At 36.6% G+C, this 27,157-nt stretch overlaps 1 protein-coding gene across 16 annotated transcripts in view; it reads right to left on the bottom strand.

Moving 5' to 3' along the window:
- KAT6B (lysine acetyltransferase 6B) overlaps positions 1-27,157 on the bottom strand; it is a 185,374-nt gene that overhangs the window by 154,898 nt on the left and 3,319 nt on the right. For 11 of the 16 annotated variants that reach the window (XM_069460949.1, XM_069460951.1, XM_069460955.1 and 8 more), the window contains exons 2-3: positions 18,744-18,813; positions 14,619-15,497 (exon numbers count right to left, since the gene is read on the bottom strand). In XM_069460949.1, coding sequence (XP_069317050.1) covers positions 14,619-15,239 — 621 coding nt within the window. In that variant the 5' untranslated portion in view covers positions 15,240-15,497; positions 18,744-18,813. Of the gene's footprint in view, positions 1-14,618; positions 15,498-18,717; positions 18,814-27,157 lie in introns of all 16 variants that reach the window. The other 5 variants (XM_069460957.1, XM_069460960.1, XM_069460956.1 and 2 more) reach the window with 2 other exon arrangements.

The raw sequence follows: 27,157 nt of genomic DNA, 5'->3' as shown, positions 1-27,157 counted from the left end.
TCATACAGCAAGGATCTCTGACAAATGTACTTTAATGTCATTCTTTTCTGAATCCTCAGGTTCACAAGATGATCATGAGAAGATGTGAAAGACAGACATTCAGGGGTTGTTGTGATCCTACAGAGACCCACAGAATTGAGGGGGCAAATGATTTCAAGTGACCTACATATCCCAGAAAGCCTTGGGAATAGGAATACTGTACCATGGAGGCCACTTGCCTCTGCCTCCTCCTTCCACCCCTACATTCTGAAGCAAAGCTATGTGAAGTAAAAATTGGAAAGTTAATTGAATTAAAATTTTCAAGGGTGAAGGTGAAGCTGAGTACTAGAAGAGACGTAAATTTCTGATAGGTATAAAGTTATTATGTGACTTTTCTTAAAGGCATCATAAATTAGTAGGGAGAGTAGGAATTTTAATATATGATCCTGGAAAAATCAGTTTGCTATTGAAAAAAAAAAGATACATCCTTACAACCAGCCACCAAAATAAAAACTGCAGGTAATTTTAAGGATTTAAGTATAACACAACTAAAGACAAACAAAAAAACTACAGAAAATATTAGGAAATGCCTCTCTGAACTCAGGATGGAGAAAAAACTTCCTAACACAAAAACAACACAAGAAAGCTACAAAAATTGGTGGCTCAATGGTAAATATTTACAGACTCTTAAAAATATAAACACCGAATACAAATACTTGAGTGAAAATGATGCCTTATTATATTGAGATGAGAGGACAATGGGAAAGAGAAAATTACATGTATATGAGAGACCTTTATCCTTATCTTCCCTGGCAAGGAATCAATAGATATAGTCTAAAATTAAAAAACAAGAAATAGCAGTATAAGAATATTATTTAAATACAGACCTCTAACTTCCAGAAGCAATCAGACTAAATATAGTTGAAAGAGTTGAAGATGGTTGCCTCTGGGGCATAGTAATGAAGTATGGGGAAATAACCACAATACTGTTATTGAGCAATGACCATTAATCATAAAAAATGTTCAAGTCATTAGCAATCAAAGAAATGCAAAGTAAAGAGTAAGGTCCACTCTTTCCTCAACTACATTAGCAAGATAAAAAGTAAGGGTTAGGAATCAAGTAGATGCCCACACTCCCTCATACTCTGCCTCAGAGTACAAATTGGTACTATTCTCTTTGGAACACTTCAAAAGCCTTAGAAAAAGAATTCATGGTAATGACCCATATCTCCTCTAATAATCTGCCTTATGGGAAATAATCACCCACACATGCACAAATTTTTAGTAGCAGTAAAAGGAGTATTTGTAACAGCAAAAGAATTAGGAACATCTTAAATGTTGAACAATAAAGACATAATAAATATTATATATAGATACTTAAAGTCATACTTAAAAAATAATCAAGAATATAGGAAAAAGCCCAGGCGCAGTGACTCACGCCTGTAATCCTAGCATTCTGGGAGGGCGAGGCTTGAGGTCAGGAGTTCGAGACCAGCCTGAGCAAGAGCGAGACCCCGTCTCTACTAAAAATAGAAAGAAATTAGCTGGACAACTAAAAATATATAGAAAAAATTAGCCGGGCATGGTGGTGCATGCCTGTAGTCCCAGCTACTAGGGAGGCTGAGGCAGGAGGATCGCTTGAGCCCAGGAGTCTGAGGTTGCTGTGAGCTAGGCTGATACCTCAGCACTCTAGCCCAGGTAAAAGAGCGAGACTCTGACTCAAAAAAAAAATAAAAATAAAAATAAAAAAGGAAAAAAATACATAGGTCACAATAGATTTTAAATTTAAAGGAAGATAGGAAATTATATACCTAACATAGTCTGCTTTTTATTTAAATATAACATACACATGGAGAAAAAAGGAAAGAAAGACTGGAAGAAAATACCGATTTTCAACAGTAGTTATCTTTGTAGTGAAATGTCCATGACAGTATATCATCTCCGAGCCTTCTGTATTTTTCAAAATCTGTACAATGAGTATGTATTACTCTAAAAATAATAGACTATTTTTCTGATTATTTAAATAGGAAGAGGTGGGGGGGGGTGAGGACACAAAAAGACATGGATTCTAGCCATTCAAGGCCTATGTGACCAAAGCAAGAAGAGGGGAGGTCTTCATTAGAAGGTGATGAGGACATCAGTTTGCCACTTTTCCAAGAGCAGGATGGCTACAAAGGGGTGCCAGGGGCTTGTCCCTTCCGTAGCCCTGGATTCTGCTCAGCTGCCATTTCTGCCATGGCTGAGGACAAGCTCACCACCTTAGTAGCTCAGGGCCACGAAGCTGTGGCCCACTAACCCTGTGGGGTTGGTGCTATCATCATCTCCACTTGTCAGTGGAGGGAAAGTTGGGATTAGAACCTAAGCATCCTGGCTCTAGAGCCACTTCTCCTACAAGACTCCTTTAAAATAATCTCCAAATCTCTTTTGGCAAGGAGGCCCCTGCCCAATTAATGCCTCTATTGGTTCCTCAACCATGTAAGAAGTCCCTACTTTCTCATCTACAACAGAAGAAAGTTAGCCTCGGACAGTGAGGCTAACTTTTGCTGCACATTGGCATCACCAGGGATCTTCAAAAAGTTCTGATGCCTGGCTCTCACTCCCAACATTTTGATTTAACCAGCATGGGGGTGTGATCTGGGCATCTACTTTTTAAAAGCTCCCCAGGTGATTCTAATGTGCAGCAAAGTTTGGGAACCACTGGCCTAAGTCAAATGACCTGTGGAAAGAGGGGAGGGGCAAGAGGCTCCAGAAAAATTCTCATTTTGCATACAATTCCAAGGGTCCACAAACCCCATAAAAGGGGGTCCTTGGAATTTAGCTTAAAAACCCTGGTGATCTCAAAGATCTTCTGCAACTCTAAAATTGTATTCTCTTAATACATTTGAAGAATTATACAACAGTTTCAGTAATAGAGACAAGGGGTCAATTTGATGATTTTTGGTTTTCTATCCTGAAACACAAACTTCAAGTTTAATTAATCAATGATTTCCTTTGGGATGTATATTTAGGAGAAATGAGGAAAGGGATTAGTAGTAAAACCTTACATCAGCAGTATACAAACTGTGTTTAACCAAATGCAAAGATTTCTAGACTAGTGAATGGCCGTTATGAAGAGAAAGGGAGAGGGGCCCACCATCAAATCCTCTTGGGTTAAGCAAGGTAAATTTCAGAACTTCTCAAGGACCTTAAGTGTCAGAATATTATTAGCATCATTAACATCTTGAAGAGTACTTCCTTCTTCCTTAGAACATCATTTGGGAAAAGCTACTTTAAATGATATCACATTATAAATTTTAACAATCTTTTCAGTGATTTTTATTACAAATACTAAAAAGGTGCTTAGAGGTCCATGTTTATAGGAACCTGATGTGAAACTCTTTTCAATATCTTTTCTTTAAAAGAAGTTTTTCTTCATGAGGCAAGTAAGAGGCAGTGTAGTATAATGGTTAAGTGTACAGACCATGGAGCCTGGATACCTGGGTTTGAATCCTGACACTACCGTGTAATAGCTATGTGACCTCAGGCAAGTCCCTTAACCTCATGCACCTCAGTTTCCTCCTTTGTAAACTAAGAATGAAAAACAGTCCTACCTTATAGACAAGTTATCATATATAAAGCACTCAAAGTAGTGCCTCCCTCATAGTAAAGTATTTTATAAATGTTGGCTGTTATTATTCATTCTTAAAGAAAAGAGAATTTCAATTGTTTTAAAAAAAAAGATTACCCCATTGATCATTTGAAAAGGAATAACACAGCTGTATGTGTTGGCACATTGCAACTGGTAATTTTAATTACCATTTAAATATGGTTTACTTTTTAAATTCCATAGTGCCTAGTATAGTGTTTTATATATTACAAGAATTCACTAGATATGTGCGGATTTCACCCAAATTAGTGAGCGGCAAAGAGGGTGATACTACTCACAGCCTATGAAACAGGACTGAAACACTGGCTCCAACACTTCCTGTGTACTCTTAAGCAAGTCACCTACTTTGGCCTGTTTCTTCATCTGTAAAATTCAGTTAATAACAGTACTTACCTCTCAGAGTTCATGAGAAATTATTTGTATATATTAAATGCTCAGAACATTATCTGGTATACAATAAGCACTAAGTGGTTAATATTAATATCTTCTTGCATATTTTCTGTAGAGCCTTCAACTCTAACGTGAACTGCTTATAATGCACACTTTACAAGGCACAAGAACACGTCTTATGTTCATTTGCTTTTGCTGTGTGCCACAGATAAAATGGGGAACTTAAATGGTCACGGATACAAATCATGGATTTCAGGAGAGTGAAGGCACTTTCCACAAGGTACATGTTAGGGCAAAAAACAACCTAAATAGTGGTGTTCTCAATGATAGCTATTTATTTCATTTTGCTATGAAATTTTTAGCAGCTAGAAAAATACATACAATTTATACCTGATCAATGTTCTCCTAACTGCCTGCAGGCTTGTGTTCACATACCAGCAAGATTTATTGCTAATCAACATGCCATGCCAAATTGAAATCAAGATATTACACAATTTTCCAATGAAAAGGTGATTTTATAAGTTGGTATAAATACTTTGTGAGAATGTTAATTGTTGGCATCTTGTTCTGTAGCTGGTAAAAATGAGATTAGTTAGGTTTACCGAGGGGTCAGAGCTCATCAGATGAAAAGATCATCTTTTTTAATCAGCTCTAGAAAGCACATTTATAGGCTAACTAAACAGTTATTCTTTAACAATTGGAACAGTCAGTATTTCCAAAGCATTCCAACTAACTGCAGCTACTGTGGAAGAGTCTGCTGAAACACTGTAAAAGGAAATTAAGAATTCTAGAGACTCACTGCCTTAATTTGATGTTTACTTTTCTGAATTTTTACTAAGAACTTAAAGAATATAATCTATGTCTACCTGCATGTTATTTTTATTTTTTAAATAAGTCAGTTCCTTTTTCAGCCTATTTAGAGTTCTCAGGTAGAGGGCTCTAATTTAAATAACAGACATAAAATTCTTCAGATGTAACTTGGTCCTTTAAAGTGTCATCAAAGAGCCTACTTTACTAAAGTGCCTTATATTTTTCACACTCTATGGGCATTTAAATGAAAGATGCTTCTCTACAATTTGCACTTCTCAAAAAACATTTTGAACATCCAAACTCTTATGGTTAAAAACTCTGAAGTTATTACTGCCAGATCCATTCTTCAGCTCTTCAACTTGTGAGTAAAGGGACATGAAGAAGAGGCAGGAGATAGCTCCTGTTCCTGCCCTTCTGGAAATGAGTCAGGATGTACCATGAGACCTAGAACTCAGGCCTCTTGACTCCCAGCCTTCAGCTAGCATGACTTCCATAAACTGTGATTCATTCCATTCTAAGTAGACTTAGACCATGGTACACCATAGCCCAAAAATCTTCAAAGATTTGCAAATCCCAGTGCAAAATTTGAGGACAATAAAACCACTGTGTGGCAGGTAGATTAATGATCCTCCCAAAATGTCTACTTCCTAATGCCTAGACCCTATGAATATGTTACCTTACAAGGCAAAATGGACTTGCAGATGTGAGTAAGTTAAGGGCTTTGAGATAGGGACGTTATCCTGGATTATCCAAGTGAGCCCAATCTAATTATATGAATCCTTTAAAAGCCAAAAATCTGTCCAGGGTTGTGGTCAGAGGAAGATGTAACTGTGGAATAATGGTCAGAGAGATGCAATGTTGCTGGCTTTGAAGATGGAGGAAGGATACCACAAATCAAAGAATATGGGCAGCTTCTAGAAGCTGGAAAAAGCAAGGAAACAGATTCTCTCCTAGACCCCCCCAGAAAAGAATACCATCTGCTAAACACCTTGATTTTAACCCAATGAGACCCATGTTAGACTTCTGACCTATAGAACTGTAAGACAACATATTTGTGCTATTTTAAACCACTAAGTTGGTGTATTTGTTACAGCACCAACAGAAAATATTATAAAACATACTGCGTAAAAGGTTACTCACATGGTTTCAAAGTATCACTGCACAGATTACTTATTGCAAAAGGGAAAAGGTACCTTTAGAAAGAAAGATCTAGTGGATGCCACCTTAACTAATGTTCAAATAAGTACCACCAGAAGTGAGACAACCTGAAAATATTTATCTCCTGATTTGACACAAGAGGAAATACACATCACTTATGCCAAAAATGTTTATTCTGAATCTAATCATGAGGACACAATCAGACAAATACTAATTGTGGGACATCCTATAAGACAATTGGCCTAGACTCTTCAAAAATGTCTTCAGAAGCAAAAAGGAGGGAAAACTGTTCTTTCTTAAAGGAGACATGACAATCAAATGCAATGCACAATCCTTGATTAGATCCTAGATCAAGAGTCAAAAGTTATAAGTGAGATTTTACGGGCCATTTATTTTCCCATATATTTGGGAAAATATAGACTATTAGATAACACTCGTTTCACTGCTGAATTTTTTGCATGAGATAATAGTATTGTATATAAGAGAATATTTTTATACATAATTAAGTATTTAGGAGTGAAATATCATAATGTCTGCCATTTATTTTCCAATAGCTCAACAAAAAATCATGAATATATGTTGTGTATATGCACACATATATAAAAACATATATATACACACATATAGGAAAAGAAAGAATAAATGTGACAAAATGTTAACAACTGGTGAATCTATGCAAAAGAAATACAGCATTTATTGTACTACTCTTTCAACATTTCTGAAATATTACAATTTAGTAAATTACAAAGTTAGGGGGCAAATATCTTCCTGGCTTCCTCCATGCCTACCTTTCCCAGATCTCTTCACATACTGCCAGGAGTCTACCTGGAATGGCTGATGTTCTTTAAACAGTACATTCTTCCACCAGCAGGTCCTGTTTTCCTCTGCTTTACTCACAACTCAAGGCTTGATAGCTAGAGTTGGGTTTTGTTATAAGATGGAAACAATCTACATGATATTAAAATACCAGTTTTGGAAACAGGCTGGTGAAATATCAAATAGGAATCATCTTTTGATGTCCTTATTACTGGATTTTAGTTTATACGTTCTTTTTTCTCTCCTGTCACTATTTTTTCTCTTACCCCATATAATCTTTATGCTCTGGTTTCTTGAACTTCATCATTCCCTGTATGGTAAGAGGGGGGTCACAAGCATGGCAGGAAACAATGGACAAAAAGCAGGACCGGGTCGAATCAGAAACTACTACAGAAAACAGTCAAGAGCTGCCTCTGGCTCTCAGCCCACATCACTCTGAACACCCCAGGCAGCACAGACCAGGGCTCACCTCCTTCCTGTAGGCCTCACTGCTCTCCATATGGCAGCTCACTGACATCAAAGAAGACGGAAGAAATTATCTAAATTCACCAGGCTAGTCCATTTCTTCCCTTGAACTGCGGCAGAGTCGCTGATATCTCAATTACCTCTTCTACAATAAGAGTACCTTTTCCCTTGCATGCTAAGATTTTGCAGTGCTTTAAAAAAAGGGTTTGGGGGTGTGTATACTGGACTAACAGATGGAAGATTAACAACAGAAGACCTCCCTGATGGGGAAAATCAAAGCTAAAATGTTTGTATACCTACAATAATAATATAGAGGATCAAAAATTGAACTTGTAAATAAAATTAAGTTGCTCTTCTGAAAAGCCTGTCTAGCTACAGACAGGAAAAGGCCCAGCATGGCTTCTATGTACGCTTATGCTGTTTCTAATAGAAAGGACACAATCGAGCCAAAGCAAACATCTGTTAACCAGTTAAGTTTGTTAATGAAACAAAATTGCAGCTGGTTTATCAAAGATCAAAAGTGAAGCAAATTAGAGAAAGGATGTATGAAAAAAGCTGGTTTCTAAAAAATAGTGGCTAAAGAATTCTAAACTCACTTGTCAAATTACTACAAATCCATCTTGGATTTTGCTTAGACTACTGATTAGTATTTATTTTGTATCTTTGTAGAGACCAGGCTCACAGTTAAAATCTAATGTCATTCATTCTAGAATTTTGTCTATATTGTTCATTTGCAGATTTTTCAAAATATTACCTTTCACAAAACAAAATTTAAAAAGTATACTCTACATTATACTCTGCTAATTAAAAGGCATTCAATGCAGTTTGCAACTTCTGGCGACTTCTCCGAGAAAGTGGTCCAGTCCAGTTCCAAGCAGAAGCACAGTAAGTGCATTTAGCATTTCGCAATATGCATTGCCATACCTCCTTCTCTTACACACACAAACTTCCCACCACCACCTGAAGGCAGGGAGATAAGTGCACCCACCCACCAAAACATACTTCCCTCATGGCTCTGTTAACTCAAAATGTCACAAGTAAACTACAAGGCTGACTCATTTGCCAACTTTAATTTGGTGAGCTAATTGATGTTTATGTACTTAGAAACATTAATAGATTGGAGAGATGAAAGTACCTGGGAAGATTCAAATTCACATTTTAAAGGTTGGTCTGACTAGAGAAGAACAGTTTCATGAAATCTACTGTAGTTTAATGCACAGGACCAAGAAAAAGCAGCTTTATAAACAAAACAAAAAGTCATGAATTTTACAATCAAAATACATTGCCACTACAATGATAAAACAATCATAATTCTCATGTATTAGAAATAATATACATGTGGAATCAACCCAAGTGTCTATCAATTCATGAGTGGATTAACAAAATGTGGTGTGTGTGTATATATGTGTATACACACACACACACACACACACACATATACACACCATGGAGTACTACTCAGCCATAAAAAGGAATGAATTAATGTCTTTTGCAGCAATTTGGATGGACTTGGAGACCATTATCCCAAGTGAAGTACCTCAAGAATGGAATAACAAACACCACATGTACTCTCTAATAATTTGGAACTAACTGATGGGCACACATGGGCACAGAAAGAAGTAAAAATGATTGGAAATCAAGGAGGAGGGAGAAAGGTAGAGGGGAGAGGTAAAAACCTACCTAACAGGTACAATGAACACTATTTGAGTAATGGGCACACTAATAGCCGTGACTTAAGCATTATAAAAGTTATCCATGTAACAAAAACATTTATACTCCCTTAATATTTTGAAATTTAAAAAAAAGAAATAATATACAAAGATAAATTATATGAAAAGAATACAGACCTTCATTTTAAGAAACATCAAACTGTACCATTTATTAAATAAAGTTTGAAGGGAAAGGATGAATAAAATCTTTGCCATTTCACATACAATCAGCAAATAGCACTTAACTGTTAAATAACTTCAAAGCTATAAAATACAGATTTTTCTTAGCACTGAAAGTATCACAAATATAGCTGTTATAAGCCAAATAGGCAACATGGAATACAATTGTAAACTCCTAAAAGCTTCTGATCATTCAGGACAGGATCACGTGTTACAAAAAAGGTATCAAAAGTATCAAATACATCTAAGATCCAAAGAGTTAAAGAGAATGTTTAACATTCATGTTAACAATCTAAAATCCTCTGACATAATGTTTCTACTTTACCCCAAGCCTGTTTCCTTAGAAGTCTAGACAAGTCCCATCTTGATAAAAGCTCAAAGGTGCAACAAGCTGTCATGCCTCAGAGTGCAATAGAAACACTCATTCACTCTTCATTTTATCTTTCCCTTGACCCAACAAACTAGTTTGAGACAATCCACGTGCTCTCTCAACAATGCCTCAACAACTGGTACTACCTGCTCACAAAAGCAGTCCTCAGACACTCTTCTATTCTGATGAACTTCTGAAGCTTAATTATAAGAACATGAACTACACTTTTTTTCCTTCCCTGACCCTGGAACAGCAAGTTTTTGATCCACCTAGTTTTTCACATTACAATAGGTTCTGTCTGACTTTAGTGATTCTAAAACTGACTTTCATACATACCAATTCCAAAATCCAGGTTATTTTGAAAAGTAAATTTTACAATATTTAGGGCTTTATCCAACTTTCAGTTAAATACACATAATTGAACACTCTTTGAGAAATATGACATGTGCGATACAAAGGACAACAATTCAAAGGAAAACTAAGAAGGTCAACAGACAGGAAGACATTCGGACTCTCTACAATTTGCAGGTAGAAAATATACACATTTCTGACAAAAGGATCCAGAGTCATCCAAGACTATGAATGATCCCCCTAGGGCTGAGAGACTTCTGGAAGCCACATCACAGAACAATATGGACTAGTGAATGGTCCTTCACAAAGTACAGGGGATTGGAAAAGTCCCAGAACAGATGAGGAGGGTCTGCTCTAGAGCAGGGATAGTGGAGAGAACAGAGTGGAGAAAATCAAAGAAAGGAAAATCTAAAAATAAAATTCTCTAACTTATGGCATTTACACAAGAAACCGATGTAGGGTGTATATTTATCTTCTACTTATGGAAATATTTCATATTGATAACATTGCCAAAAACCCTAATAAAGCATCTCTTTAAAAGGTGGTGGTAGACAAATAGAATAAACAACTGAACAAGCCAAGACCACGCATGATGAGTGATTTTTATCACAGTTTTGTCTCTCAGCCCCATTTCTGATCATCCGTGCTCGTTTTTAAAATTATTTTTATCTTATCCTTATTGACAGTATTTGTAATTACAGTTTTTGTAATTATGTTTTAAGGTTTTTGTAAGATTCTAATGTGATTTTTTCATTTCTTCAAAAGAAAAACATCAAAAGCCCTACCTGGGACTGGAAGTGTCCCACCTTCCAACTACTATACTGGCCTAGAATGAGAGTTCCTATATTATGTACTGCACTAGAAACAGACCAAGACTTGACACTTAATAAATTTTATGAAGATATTCTCAATGAAGTGAAATACCAAGGAATCTGTTTAAAATTGAACTAAACTGATTTTATAAAAATGCTAAAGCCCGAATGTTCAAATGGAATCTTAATGCTACAAAGTACGCAGTGATAACTGAAGTCTCTCTTAGAATATTTGACTTTCCAAAGTCCTCATAATCTGACCTAATTGAGCTTTACCACTTTTAATGAGAAACACTAATACCATCCTTCAGGAGTTCCCTCACCAAGTCAAAGATAAAGTTTTATCTGCAATGGTTTAATTCATTTCCATATCACCTCACCGAAGAGAGCTTTCTTAAATAAATACAAAGAATTTATGCTAAGGAGCCAGTGTGGTAATACCCAATTTGAATTCTAGACTATCAGAAGATGTGCAATTACGTTTCAGAAAGGAGGGAGCCCTTCTATTTTAACTTGCATTGTATTCCTCCTAGCAGTCATGCATAGGAATGATGATGATGTTAAATCTAATTAGACACAGATTTACTACTTTCTCTACTGCATTTCCATATTGTTAATATTATAAATAGTGTCTGCTTTAAAAAACTATAATAAGCTCATTGCAACTACCAAATTTAAAATAATGGAAATCTATTTGTTGGGGGAAAACTGCTTCCAACCATTTAAAGAACTGGAAAAGAGACTTTTACTGTTAATAAAAAGCCACCACTGTTGACCAGTATACTGCCCAGTGGTAAAATGCTCTGGAATCAGGACTGTCTCATCGGAATCTTGGCTTCACCACTCACCAGCTCTATAAGTGACCTTGGGAAAATCACTTTCGGCCTCAGTTTTTTATCTGTAAAATAAGGATAATAGTCTATCCCCCTCACAGTTATTGTGATGAGTCAAGGAGATAATAAATGTAAAGCACCTGGAATAGTGCCAGCATTTAACACTTACAAAATGTTATTATGTTTACTATTTTTATTTTCTTTTTCACAATTAAATGCAACTGCTCAACAAAAGTAATCAGAAATAACAGCTTCTTTGAAAGACATCAATTGACTAAATTGTGATTGAAATCACTCCATTTATTAAGTCTCTATTTATATCATAAATTTCCTCCCACAATGCAAATTCTGACTTCTAGCACATCAAAAACAATGATAATCTTTTCCAAATATATTAGAAAAAGTCGTGTATACAAGCAACTATAGTACATCAATCTGTATATGGATCCAAGTTCAGCAGCCAAAGCAAGAACAATCAAAGGTCACAAATTAACATATCACAATTTTAGTATAAGAAACTCAAACTATTTACTACAGTACAAAAAAATATTCACATTGGCTATTTGATATTTTGGATCCCTTTGAGAATCTGATAAAAGCTATAGACTCTGACCCTAGAAAAACATGTGGATACACACATGACTTTACATTCGATTTGAGAGGATTTGTGGGCTACCTACCCAAGTTCATTCTTGGATCCCAGGTTAAGAATTTCTATTAAATTTACTTAGTGAGTTTACATGGTTTTAAACTATTTACCACTTTTCATTTCAAAGGGCAATATATTATGATGTAGTTTTATTTCATTTTTTAAGGAAAAACACTATTGTAATATATAATACAAACACATTGCAAAATTGGTTTGATTTTTACTTATATTTGTTCTTTTATAAGAATTAGAATGTGATTACTTGATAGAACTAATCTACAAATTTCATCAGGTAAAAAATTCTAGAAAACATTTCTCAGCTTTCCTTGTTATATGATGATGCTAACTGGACAATTTAAAGATCAGCATCGGCCGGGCGTGGTGGCTCACGCCTGTAATCCTAGCACGCTGGGAGGCCGAGGTGGGCGGATCGTTTGAGCTCAGGAGTTCGAGACCAGCCTGAGCAAGAGCGAGACCCCATCTCTACTAAAAAAATAGAAAGAAATTATATGGACAGCTAAAAATATATATCGAAAAAATTAGCCGGGCATGGTGGTGCATGCCTGTAGTCCCAGCTACTCGGGAGGCTGAGACAGGAGGATTGCTTGAGCCCAGGAGTTTGAGGTTGCTGTGAGCTAGGCTGACGCCACGGCACTCACTCTAGCCTGGGCAACAGAGTGAGACTCTGTCTCAAAAAAAAAAAAAAAAAAGATCAGCATCACAAAAATAGCAGTAACAATTGCATGCTAAGCAATAAATTACTCTGTTCTCAATGCTAGACATTTTCAGACATGAATTTTCCTTTAGACTAAAAATACTTCCATACAGATGCTGCCTGAAAAAAAAATGATAAGGTTAGCAAGAAATGATGGGCAAGGTTAAAGAGAAGGATAGGAAAGGAACTGTGGAAAATTTGTAGTGACTCTTCTATCACAAGTAAGATTATCCCCTGATCACAAAATTATTGTAACGTACTATTAAATTGCCTAAAGCTGCCAGAATTATTCCACGTACCTAATAATTGTAAAACCTTAACATACCTTATGGTGGTATATATATTTTAAAAACAAAGATATCCAAATCCATCAAGAAATGGCTCTATACTCCCTTCATGAATTTCTTCATGGTATTAGCTTTTATAAAAATACTTAATGAGAAACAGAGGTGCGTAATATGACTGTGTCAGACACAGGAATTAGGATTTGAGTCACTTTCTATATTTTAAACAAATGTTATTAAGAAGAAAATTTCATAGGTTTCTTACTTCTTTCTATATGCCCACATTCTCTCACAGAGAATTGGGGGTTGGTTATACAAACACAACTACCGCCAAAGGATAAAATAAATGTAGCAGAAGACTAACAAAATTAAAATCCAGTTAAGAAACAAATGCTAGGCTTTAGATCAGCCCATGGAAAGGCAAACCACCTGGTCCTACCCAGTTTCTAGAGCTGTGCCCCTAACCGGCTAAAGCACTGAGGGAAACAGGGTCCATTTCAAGACTTCATGGTATCCAAAGAGGAGAAGCAAGCCATTAGGAGCACAACTTTTCCTAATACTTGTGTTTCAATCATTTCTAATACTGTAGTTAACGGATACAACCACCTTTTCTATCGACAACAGTCAATGATTTACAAGATGTAAAATTAACAGATACCAATGTATCTGTTCACCCAAAGGACAGACAAGCCCCAAAACTGGAGGGCCCGAATCATAAATAACTTGCTATTGCTCTACTTTGACTTTAGTTTGGGAGGTAATTTCAGTAGCTTTGAAACAAAACAAAGAAAACTCCTACTCAACCAAAGACTAAAAATCATAGCAGTAAAGAGAATTCTGCCATTTATTTATAAATACTATAGAAATAACATAAGACCTAGAGAAATCAAAGAGTATAAAAAAGATACTATATGAGACATTCACCTATACCTACTGAGAACCAGACAACAATAAATGACTTGAAACTGAAACAAGACGGATTTAGGTTGCATGTTAAAATAATTTCACAAATGCACAGATTATCAGTATTAAAATAAGAAATCTATAGATTCCTCTGTGAAAATAATAATAAAGAGAAAAACACACATGGTCTTTCTTAGATTTTTTAAATATACATGACCCTGCCTTGAAGAAAAGGATTATTCATCCTGGTACCTTCAAGCACCAAAATGATTGGCAATTAGAGTTTAAAAAATAAATCACATGTTTATCCCATTAAATTCTTAGCCAACCAATGAGGAAGCCTTCAATACATTGTAAAACTATATACAACAATGTATATTGTAAAATAATATATATATATCTTAAACTATAAAAGCCTGCTCCAAGGCAAAACATTTGATTTTATCAAACTTTACTCAGAACTTTTGTTCACATAAAACATCTTAACTGAAACTGTAAGAGTCAAAAGAACAATATCTAGAATGTATTAACATTCCTCCTTCACTTACCTGGTCTTTCTCATGGGGTAGAAGGCTGACAGGTGGGAGCGAGGATGGGAAAGCACTGGGATACTGGGGCGCCCCTTTGCCATCTAGGCTCCCATAATTGACCCTGTACTGCGGCCCGTCTTTCAATAACCTCCCATTGTTCACGGCACGTTTGGCCCCCAGTCGCAGCCGCTGCTGAAAGGCTGGGTGGTTGGTGGTGCTTGTGAGATCACTTTGACTTCTGAGATACTTCTCTATGTTCTTCAGGGAGGAGCCATTTGGCTCCTCAAGCCCTTCGATTGCTCTCCTCAAAAGTTTATTCCAATCCACACTGTGGAGATCATTACACGATCCTCTAGACCCCTTGGTTGACTTAGGAAAAGTGCCTGGTTTAACTGATGAAAAGCGCCCAGGGTTGTCTGGGTCCTTATAGGAGGCAAGGCCTTTGTTGGTGACTTTGAGAACTGAGCCATCCTGAACACTGAGTTCCAGCTGCTCAGAGACTGTCTTCTTATCCAACCCATGGGAAGTACTGACCGCATGGCAGATTCTCTCTTCAGAGGGCCTTTGCTTTTGTTTTTTTATTTTCTGTATAGCTTCAAGAATCCACTCTGTATAAAGTGGGTTTGCAAGTTTTACCATGGTTGACAAATGACTTCTTCAACACAAAAGTTACCCATAGAGGTTCTCTTTGTATTTAACAGAACTTGCACATTTGAAAGTCATTTACAATTCAACAAATGGACAGAGTATTCCAGACCATTTTAAGCAACATCTCACAAACATCCTTCCTTAAGAGATTCAAAAGAGGACAAACAGGCAATGTTGATAGTTTTCTTATTTTACCAACAAGAAAGACTGCATTCGGACGAAGAACATCTTTAACTGCGAAATCAAGACCTTAAAAGATAAAAAGGGGGGGAAAGCTCTTAATAATGGAACTTATAAAAATAAATTAAAAGATTCTTTAGCATTACTTTTTCAGATGCAAAATGACCACAGAAGTAATGACAGGCAGGTATTGTGTAATACAGCCCCAGTGACTATATTTTCCAACCAGAAATTGGGTCACAGTCTGAGAAGAAATTTTTTTTAGGATTTTTTTCACTTATTTATATGAAGTCACTTATGAGGCATGTGAGAAATAACATCTTAAATTATATATTTAATGGATTACATTTATTGAAATTAATGAAATTATATTAAAGTGTTTCAAGGTATATGTCTACCACAAACATAAAATCAACATCAAAGAATAAGTCTATGATACAAAAAGTCTGATGGAAGTACATCAAACTTATTTCGAGAAATTTTAAACTTTATAAAGAGTAATAATCCTGCTTTCAGCTAGGTATTGTATTTCCCAAGTCTCACACATAAAAAAAACTTCCCATGTACGCACTTCTTTTTTGTTTTTTTTTTGAGACAGAGTCTTGCCCTGTTGCCCCACGTAGAGTGTAGTGGTGTCATCATAGCTCACTGCAACCTCAAACTCCTGGGCTCAAGAAATCTTGCTGCCTCAACCTCCCCAGTAGCTGGGACTATAGGCACATGCCACCACACCCGACTAACTTTTCTATTTTTAGCAGAGACAGGGTCTCACTCTTGCTCAGGCTGGCCCATCTAGCTACTTCTCTAGGATCATACCCTCTTATCCTTTTATAAAGGGTCTGTGATACACTCTAACCCACAGGTTGGAAAACTAAAACTAGTATAGTAACATAACAATTCACTTTTAAGTAATATAGCTGTTTTAAATTGATGCATAGTAGACAATACATAGTTTTGGAGTACATGTAATAATTTAATACATTCACATAGCGTTCTAGTTATCTTAATACCCAGTTAGCTCAATAAACAGCTCGATACAAGGCAGGTTCATACAAATCTAATTCCAGATGGATAGTGGTATTGCTCTCTGAAAGATTCCTGGTGTATAAAAAACCATCCCAGATCTCCAATCTGATATTGAGCACATCTACAAAGAACACAAGGAGAAAGAGCCCTGGCCTGGGAAATGGGCTAGACCTGGGCTCTAATCTGCTCTCCAATAATAATGTCCACATCTTCATTCTTTTTATAGTTCAAAGTTTACAGAGTATGTCACTTGATCTGCAAGACAACTCTGTGGGTAAATTGAGGCTCAGAGGAAGAGGGAACTCACCCAAGGTAACAGTCAATAGGAGACTTAAGGCTCAAATGCTATTATTCTAAAATCCAGGTCCAGAGCTGTTCTCACCTGAGCCACAATGGCCTGTCCTAGCTAGTTCTGCCCCTGTGAAGAGACTAACAGTGGGTCTGAATCCCAGCTCTATTAATATCTAGGGGAGAAACCCTGGGTAACTGACTTAAGCTTCATCACTTTACCTATAGGTAATACTAGAATATCCCTTACAGGACTGTTAAGAGGATTAAATGAACACAGTGTCCAATATTCAATATATAGTAGCTATCATCACTTCCATCAAATGCAATGTCTATATACTTTGAAAAATGTCTCATAAAATACAAAATTAAAGTTATCTCTAGTAATTTATTTAGATAGAATGTACCCAGAAGAAAAAAATAATCTTTCCTCAAAAACTTTAGCCAGATATACTGAAGAATATAACATTTGCTCTCAAAGATTCTTGAGTGTTGCTGAAAAACAAATGGGCCATTGAACTATACTTTTTCAAACAGTCAGCTTGAAAGAGGCAGTTTAAACAGATTGTCTTATTTGTGATGAGTAAACTGTAGGTTCATTCCATTTTTTTCCCCCTCAGATTAAGAAATTTTGAGCTGAAGGGACCTTAGCAGTCATCTAGTCTAACCTCCAGTCATCCAGTAAGAGATCCCTGTTCAGTATTCCCAACAGATGGGCCATTGAGTTTTTATTTAAAATACTTCCAGTGACTGATAATGTGTCACTTTTCAAGGCAGCTCGCACCACTGTTGGACAGCTCTAGCTATAATATATTTCTTGCTCAGAGAAGCAAAAATCTGCTTCCCCATAGCTTCTACCCACTAGTTCTAGTTTCCTTGGAACAATTTCAAGACATTCTTAGTATTTCTTCAATATGACAGGCTTTCAAATATTTGAAAACAAATATGTTTTGAAAATTACTAACAACCAAACCCCACTCTACCTCTGGCCCTACCTTAGACCACTCATATCCCAGTTCCCTATCCCTTCCATATATTACATTGTTTCCAAGCACCATCTTCTCTTGGTTTCTCACTAGTTTGGCTAATGCCCATCTTAAAATCTGGCAGTTCAGGCATTATCCAACCATAAATGCAACCCAAGATAACAGGATCTTCCTTAACAGCCCTGCCACACAACTGGCCATGCTGAGCATGCAGTCCAACTAAAAATCTCAGGTCTTTTTTTTTTTTTTAGTTTATTAATTTGTCAGCAAATGACGAGGTTGGCAGACTCCCATCCAAAGCCGACATCCTCAAAATCTCTGGGTTTTTTTTTAAAATACTGTTAAGCTGAAGGTCTTTCCACTCCTTTCCTTGTGCAAATTTAAATGCTGGGATTTAAAGTTCATTGCAGTTCACTTTCATCTAGTTGGTTTGAGTCTATCTTCCAACGTGCTAAAGATTGTTTTGAATCTTGATTCTGTCACCTATGTCATTATATAAATCTTTGACAAAAATGTTAGACTTGGAACACAGTGTGTTAAGGAATGAAATCACTGGCTTTTACAGTGCAACCACTTTCAGGATAGAACACAGGAATCATTCTGTGTCAGTAAGTTTAGAACAGGAAACTGATCTTTCCAAAGTAAAATGGTTTGGGGCAAAATTTCATTAGAAGACATTTCACTGTATCCAAGTAATTATTTCATCTTTCATCATTTATTCACGATGAATCACAACTAATTCAATTTGACTGCATAAAATACAACTGCAGGAAGCAGAAGAGGTTATAGGAAAGTGTCCAATATTGCAAAATTGCTTTTAGGCATTTTGGTTACACAAACAAATAAACATACATTAAAACAAAATGTATTTCATAACTAATACCCAAAATATACTTTCATGACAAGGTTTTACCACAATCTTTACCCACAATCAAAATAATCATTCATATCCATTACTAAAACATTTCAGTAAGACTGACATTTTATACCTTAAAAATGTAACAAGGGAAAATACCAGAATTGGAACTCCAAACGTTTTAACAGTCCATGACAAAAATGAAGATTGTCCAGGTCTTCAGGCAAATCTGCCAAAAGAAAAAAAGTGAATGTTCATTTGGGCATAAGGACATCCCTTAAATCCAGCAACCATCTATGGGTCTCCATAACTACTCAAGACAAATAGCTACAATGAGTTTATTAGTAAACTACATTTGGTGATATGTTAAAAAATACCAAAGGGTATTTATAAACATGGAGTTCAGGACAGAAAATGAAGCCCCAAGGACCCAAGGAAAGTGCCTAAAGAAGTAAATTTCATTCTTCTTTAAAGCTAGATCTGTTCTTCAAATTTTAAAAATCAGGTTTGGGCTAGGTGTGGTGGCTCATGCCTACAATCCTAGCACTCTGGGAGGCTGAGGCAGGAGGATCGCTTGAGCTCAGGAGTTCGAGACCAGCCTGAGCAAGAGCAAGACCCCATCTCTACTAAAAATAGAAAAATTAGCTGGGCGCCATGGTGTGCACCTGTAGTCCCAGCTAGTCGAGAGGCTGTGGCAGGAGGATCCCTTAAGCCCAGGAGTTTAAGGTTGTAGTGAGCTACGATGACGTCACTGCACTCTACCCAGGGAAAAAGAGTGAGACTCTGTCTCAAAACAAATAAAAATAAGAATAAAAAATAAAAATCAGGTTTGTGATAGACTCCTAAGAAAGAATCACATCATGAAAAAAGTCTATTACTCAAATAGCCAGGCAGATATAACATTTTACCTGGGGGAAAAAAAGAGCCAAAAGTTGTTTTAAGATCAGCATTAATAGGCAGCATTCTCTGTTGTCCCAAAGGCTACCTGGCACTGAATGGATTACCAAGATATGACCAATAACCTCACCTAAAGGAAAGATGTACCAGTTTCCACAATAGTAAATATGTGTTGACACAAGTTACATTTTAAGACAGTTGTGATCATTTTTACTTGAAAGGCAAAAAACAAATTTAAAACCACAGCTATAAATAACTGCATTTTGATCTTACATAAAACAACCAAGCAACCTTACATCCTCCTTCTCCCCTCCCCCAGCCACCAACACACACACCCCACTCCTCAATTTAATCTCAAAATTAGCTCTCATCTGACACCAACCAACAGAGCTAATTAGGCAGAAGCAGATGTAACTCAGCAGCTCTTTGCTACAAGCAGAATCACAGTGTTTAAAAAAAAAATACACAGCTAGGAGAGGAACAAAATCAGAAGTCTCTTATCTGTAGCCAATTCTCAACTAAACACATGTATATTATCCACTTTGTGTATTATCCACTGCAAATTTTTTAATCTTAGGCTGATTTGTTTCCAACATCCCACTGGCCCCACTGTAAATTGGTATAAGCTAAGAGAATAGATTGAAAACCAATTTCATTTTAGCCTAAGCAGTATCTAACTAGAGAGACAAATCTAGGAAAAAATGCATAATTCATTCAAAAGCCAAATAGAAAATGATCTTTTTTTCCCTGATTCGGAATTATCCACACCACTTCTCTTTTTCAGAGCACTGGGATTTGTTTCATATGTAGATAGGACATTCTATCACAAGCTAAAACCCTAAAATCATTATTCTCTTTTCATTTTTTTCTATAAAAACTTGAAAGTTAGACAAAAAGGCTATCAAAAAGGTAGCAAATCATTCCAAATTAATTCTGGGGATTCATGCTACATCAAATTAAATTATTCTACTTTCTAAGGTTGTGAATCATTTTATTTTTGACTACAAAATATCAGTAAATTATATGGTTGTATCATACAGTCTTATAACACTATTTAAATCATTCATTACAAACTATTCTAAACATATCTAGAGAAATGCTTAGTCCAGCACTGAGCTTTTAGCTTCACTAGTATTATATAAACATCAACATTATTCAGAAGTATTCGTGTCAGCATAAGAAGAGTCAAAATATCCTGGCTCATAACTATTATGTGAGGCCTTCTCTAAGCTTTTACTCAAGCTGTGTGTTGTTTCAAAATCAATGTTATAACAACCAAGTCATGAGATTATGGGATGAGCCAAAAACAGTGGTAGAAAAAAATAAAGATTAATAATAGAGTTTACTCTTCTGTCACCCTGAGTTTTACTTGCTAACAGTTATTTTTAGCTCTCTTACTTTCATAAGCTCCTGGATTTTTTCAAAGCTTATTGTGTAACTGAATGAGCATCCACAAATCTTACCAGTATCTTCCGAAACAATGTAACTGCTTAAGGGAAAAGACTTTGACTTCTTTTTCCTCTATTACCACCCAGCTCAGGTTATTGGCATAGTTGCTCAAAATAGCATCCTTGGTTAACAAGTTATCTGCTGTCTGACACATCAAACATCATCCCTATGATGATATTGTTAACTTCAAGTCCCGGATGCATCTATTTCCCCTAAAATTAATGCTTGAGGCCCAAAACATGTGAATTGGGAGGTAAGGTTATAAATACTAATCAAACAAAGAACAACAAACAAATATTTAGCGAGATTATGTTCACTGCATGCAGCCCTGTGGTAAATGCTATGAAGAAAACAAAGCAAAGCTGGAGACAGAACATATAAGAAGCAATTAAGACATAACAAAGCACTGTTTGGGGGCTCCTCAAAAAGTTAAACAGAGAATTACCATATGGCCCTATAATTCCACTTCTAGGTATATGCCCAAAAGAACCAAAAACAGATACTCAAATAAGCACATGTACACCCATGTTCATAATGATACTATTCACAATAGCCAAAAGGTGGAAACAGCCCAAATGTCCATTGACAGATGAACAGATAAACAAAATGTGGTATATCCATACACTGGAATATTATTCAGCCATAAAAAGGAACGAAGTGCCAAAAGATGCTACTACAACAAGGACAGACCTCAAAAACATTACGTTGTGAAAGAAAACAGACACAAAAGGCCACATATAATATAATTCCATTCATATGAAACATCCAGAATACATAAATCCATAGATAAAACATAGAATGGTGGGACTTCAGGGAGAAGAAATGGGAAGAAATTGCTTAATGGGTAAGGGAATTTATTTTTTATTTATTTATTTTTTTTTGAGACAGAGTCTCGCTCTGTTGCCCAGGCTAGAGTGAGTGCCGTGGCATCAGTCTAGCTCACAGCAACCTCAAACTCCTGGGCTTAAGCGATCCTCCTGCCTCAGCCTCCCGAGTAGCTGGAACTACAGGCATGCACCACCATGCCCGGCTAATTTTTTCTATATATATTTTTAGTTGTCCATATAATTTCTTTCTATTTTTAGTAGAGACGGGGTCTCGCTCTTGCTCAGGCTGGTCTCGAACTCCTGACCTCGAGCGATCCACCCGCCTCGGCCTCCCAGAGTGCTAGGATTACAGGCGTGAGCCACCACGCCCGGCCGGGAATTTATTTTGGATTGATGGAAATGTTTTGCAACTAGATAGAGATGGTAGTTACACAACACTGTGAATATACTAAATGCCACTGAATTGTTCACTTTTTTATGTTTTGTTCATTTTATGTTATACGAATTTCACCACAGTAAATTATGGGATTTTAAAAAAATAACAAAGCACTAGACTATAATAATGCCAACCATTTTCTGACACCTACTGTGGGCCAGGTATTTTACATTAATTACCAGTAAACCTTAAAACAACCCTGTCAGATAGCATTGTTGCCCCATTTTATAAAAGGAAAACTGAGGCCTGACTTGGCCAAGATCTCAGCGCCATTAAGTCATGAAGGATTTTAATTCCAATGCCAAAGCCCACACTCTTTCCTGTCTCTCCACTGGTTTTCAAACTAGACTCTTTGATCTTGTGAAGTACTTTGGCTATCACCTGCAGGTACGCTTTATGGGTTAAACACTAGGGCCACCATAACACCTTGTACCTAACAGTGCGGCTCCACCATAACTATTTTATATATTGGGCTTCCCCACAAGATTCACTTCAAAGAAAGGGTTCCTCTGATTACAGAAGGAAAAAGTCTAGAAACAATTGTGAAACCACATGGAGTACAGATGGGTAGAACACCCCTTGGATGGATGGGACTTAAATAAACTAGACCTCGAAAGACAATGATGAACTTAGAGAACTTCCTGGTCCCTCTGCCCAAACTCAAATCCTTCATAGCCCAGTGTAAACAACACCATCTCAGAAGCCCTACATCTATCTTTGTCTAACAAGAAGCTTTTAGCCTTCTTATTATTTTGCCATTCATTTCCCACTTTGTATTATGCTTATTTGTGTACTGACCTTGTCTCCCTTACTAGACTGTAAAATTCTTAAGAACAGCACTAATGCTTGACTCATTGTTATATTGCATGCCCAAAGATTTCCCAGGCCCGCAACTTGAACAGAAGAGGGATTCAATGCCTATTTGTTAAATGAATGCATCAGCGAATGAAGGAAGGAAATCAAAGTGAAAGAACAGAAACTAAGAATGAGCTATTAAACAAAAGAGACACCAAGTCCATGTGCCAAAAACAGGTATGTGTTTAAGAAGGATAAAGAAATAAAGTTAGCTGTGGCAAAAGCAAGACTGTGGCATGTGAACATGACAGATGAAGTAATAGGAAGCCACTGCAGGTACAGGTGACACAATAATGCATACAGAAGTACATGTACACACAGAAAGTTTGTTGAATGTTTAAATCACTCTGGCAATAGTATCCATCCACTATGAGGCTGGAAGAAAGAGTGACTGAAAGAAGAAACAAAAGCAACCAGTATTTCATCTCTCCAAACATCAATCTTGTTCAACTTATATTTATGAGCCTAATTCAGCAGCCAGCCCAGTGCGGGCACTCAATAAAATGTTAGTTGAATTGAATATTTAATTCCCCATCTTTTTAGAGTAATACTAAGTTCTTTCCCACTATTCATTAACATAGAGAGTTTTCAATTCATAAGCTAATAGTGTTTTCCAAGGATTTCTAAGAGGCTAAATCACCATGAAAATAATCATTTCAACTAATACATTTTATATTAATTGGAAGTTTAATTTTTCATGTCATGCTCTCCTAGTTGACAATATCCTTGTTATGTCATTAAACTATAATTGTGTAAATGTGCTTCAACAAACAATAACTGAACCATCAATAAACTATTATGGCTTCCATAATCCCTAGCAAAGATTAGTTTCAACATCATCATCATAAATTAGTAGAGACATGTCCCAAATCTCCTGGTGAAACCCATGAATTAAGTTTGCATAGTCATCCCTGCATTTAAGTGCTCAATAGTTTCAGTCTCTAAAATGTAATCACACTGTTAGGAACCTCACAGGAAATTTGATCCCTTGTAAAACAGAGGATTTTAGAGACAAGATGAAAAGTCATTTGAAGTCATCAGGCTGTTGGAGCCAGGGTACACTGATTAGTAATGATGATATTATAACTAAGCACTTTCACTTAAATAATCAACTAAATTTAGAGTGTCTTTTTTTGGCATTTAAAAATTCCTGTTCAAGCCTAGATTTGTCCCTAATTACAAATTAGCTTTAGTCAGTTTTTAATGAGAAAGACTGAGAACAATATATTAAGAAAAAAATCAAACATCTAACTTTTTTTAAAGATTATTTTGAAAAAACAGATCATTTCAGGATTCTGTGTTAACTTTATTACAGATGTGGGCAGAACAAATATCCAGTACATTCTGAAAACAAATTAGGGCTCCCCTTTGAGAGTCTCAAGAATATTATAGATCTATTTTTAAAAATGAACACATGTACATACACACATTGGCATATAATTTCAAGGGTTAATGACTCTTCTGTCACCCATACATGGACCACTTATGGTCCACTGGCTACACAGAGAGAAGTATTTTTTCCAGTTTCACACTAGTTATCTTCACATCCTTTAATTAAGGCATGTATTATTAAAACTAAGAGAGTTGTTCTCTTTGGTTTTTAATATTATCAAAAAATAGGCTTCTGAAATCTTATTCAACAAACAGGCGTGCTGTGATAGGAAGTATCTAGAGAGTCAGGGATCCAGTCCCCACTTTGCTAGCTACCTAAGCTATGGGATATAGGACATGTTACTAAATCAAACTTAAGTCTCAGTTTTCTCATCTGTAAACATGAAACTCCAACCCTGTTTTACAGAACTGTTAAGAGGAATCATTGAGATAACAAATATGAAAGAAGAATGGTGGCAGACAATAGCAGAACACAATAAAATGCTAGCTCATAAAAGAAAAAAAGGCAATACAGTCAGCTGGAGACCTGTAAAATCTAATCTGGCTGAACTTCTGTCTATATGACCACTTTCTCCTAAGGCGCACGGGGAAGTCAGCACCTGGCTCTTAGCTACAGTTGCAGACAAGTAAAAATTCAAGACAGAGAATAGAAGGAAGTGAAGGAAAGCAAAAATAGATTTGTAATGGTGAGGTTAAGGTCAAGAAGAGTGTATTTTACTCATAGTTATACATCTTTTAAGGTCAATAAAGCTTTTAGAAGGTAATACTGTGTAGGAGAATATATTCTTGACCTTAGGGTAGGAAAAGAGTCTTAAAACAAGACACAAAAAGCACTGACCATAAAGAAAAGACTAATAAATTTGACTCCATTAAAATTAAGAACTTCTGTTCATTAAAAGACACCATAAAGAGTGAAAAGGCTAGCCACAGAATAGAAGACAGTATTTGCAACTTACAGGACAAAGGACTTGTATTCTCTAAAAGCAATAAAAGACAGAAAGCCATATTTTAAAAAGGGGGGAGAACTTGAATAGGAACTTCACAAATGAGAAAATCCAAATGGCTAATAAATATATGAAAAGCTGTTTGACCTGATTACTAATCAAGTAAATGCAAAATTTACCTTATCAGTTAAAATTCAAAACATTAACAAGCCTGAGAATTGGAGACCACAAGAAGGGAACTCTCCTATATCGCTGGAAAGGGAGGAACCTGGTACAACTCTTTGAAAAACAGTTTGGTACCTAGTAAAGATGAAGACAAGCATACCCTATGACTAGGGTCACCATAAAACTCATTATGTACACCCAGATACTTGTGCGAATTAAAGGTGTTATAGTTGCACTGAGACAACAAGCATAAACCAGGATAAATAGTGACCCTGGCAACCATTTCAACAATTGAACCAACAATTTCAATACTAGGTGTACACCTTAGAGGAACTTGTGCACATGAGCACCAGATAACATGTATGGGAATGCTCATAGCAGCTTTGTTCACAATTGCCCCAAACTGGAAACAACTCAAATATCCAGCAACAGTGGAATGGATGATACAAAATTGTGGTATATTCTCTTTCTCAGGTCTACCAGAAGAAAGCTATCAGAAGATTGTGGGAGTCCTATAAAAAGGTGCTTAAAGGCACTTCGGAAAGGCAGATTAAGGCATCATATGGAAGAAAGATCCCTTCATCCCACTTCTCCTATCCATGCATCATTTACCATCCTGCAAGCAAAGACTAATCACTATAGCTCACATATCCCTACTTTCATAAAACAACTTCCTTATTCCTCAATACGGGGGCCGGGAAGCGGTGGCTCACGCCTGTAATCCTAGCACTCTGGGAGGCCAATGTGGGTGGATCATTTGAGCTCAGGAGTTCGAGACCAGCCTGAGCAACAGCGAGACCCAGTCTCTACTAAAAATAGAAAGAAATTAGTTGGACAACTAACAATATATACAGAAAAAATTAGCCAGGCATGGTGGTGCATGCCTGTAGTCCCAGCTACTTGGGAGGCTGAGGCAGGAGGATTGCCTGGGCACAAGAGTTTGAGGTTGCTGTGAGATAGGCTGACGCCACGGCACTCTAGCCTGGGCAACAGAGTGAGACTCTGTTTCAAAAAAAAAAAAAAAACTTTCTCAACTACCTTCCAATACTCACCCTATTTACCTTTCATTCACATTATGCCTCACATCTGACAGTTTCCACCCTATCTGCACAAGCAGTGTGTGAAATAAACATATAACAGCAATGACATAACATCCACTCTACTCAGAGGCCTAAGTACAGGTGGTAGGAAAAACTTTTCATCTGCTGACCATGTCATTACCGTCAGCCAGTCATATACCCTAAATTTCTCCTTTAATGTTAAAACCTTCCTCTGTCTCTATCTTCTTTTTCATTTAAACCATCATTTCACCTCAAAAACCAACCTTTATCCCTGAGTAGACAATCTCAGATAAGAAGAATCTTATTCTTTCTGAAACATGTGATGTTACCCTTTCCTTCTTTTTTTTTTTTTTTCCTTCTTAAAAACCTAAAATAGTACCTGAACTCATTTTGATATATGTGCCATGAATTTATGAATAAGAAAAGAACAGGCCGGGTGCGGTGGCTCACGCCTGTAATCCTAGCACTCTGGGAGGCCGAGGCTGGAGGATTGCTCGAGGTCAGGAGTTTGAGACCAGCCTGAGCAACAGCAAGACCCCGTCTCTAC

Source organism: Eulemur rufifrons, chromosome 28 (genome assembly GCF_041146395.1).
Source record: "Eulemur rufifrons isolate Redbay chromosome 28, OSU_ERuf_1, whole genome shotgun sequence".
NCBI classification, from domain to species: domain Eukaryota; kingdom Metazoa; phylum Chordata; class Mammalia; order Primates; family Lemuridae; genus Eulemur; species Eulemur rufifrons.
Note: the sequence above shows the minus strand (reverse complement) of the source record. Positions and strands in the feature narration are given on the sequence as shown.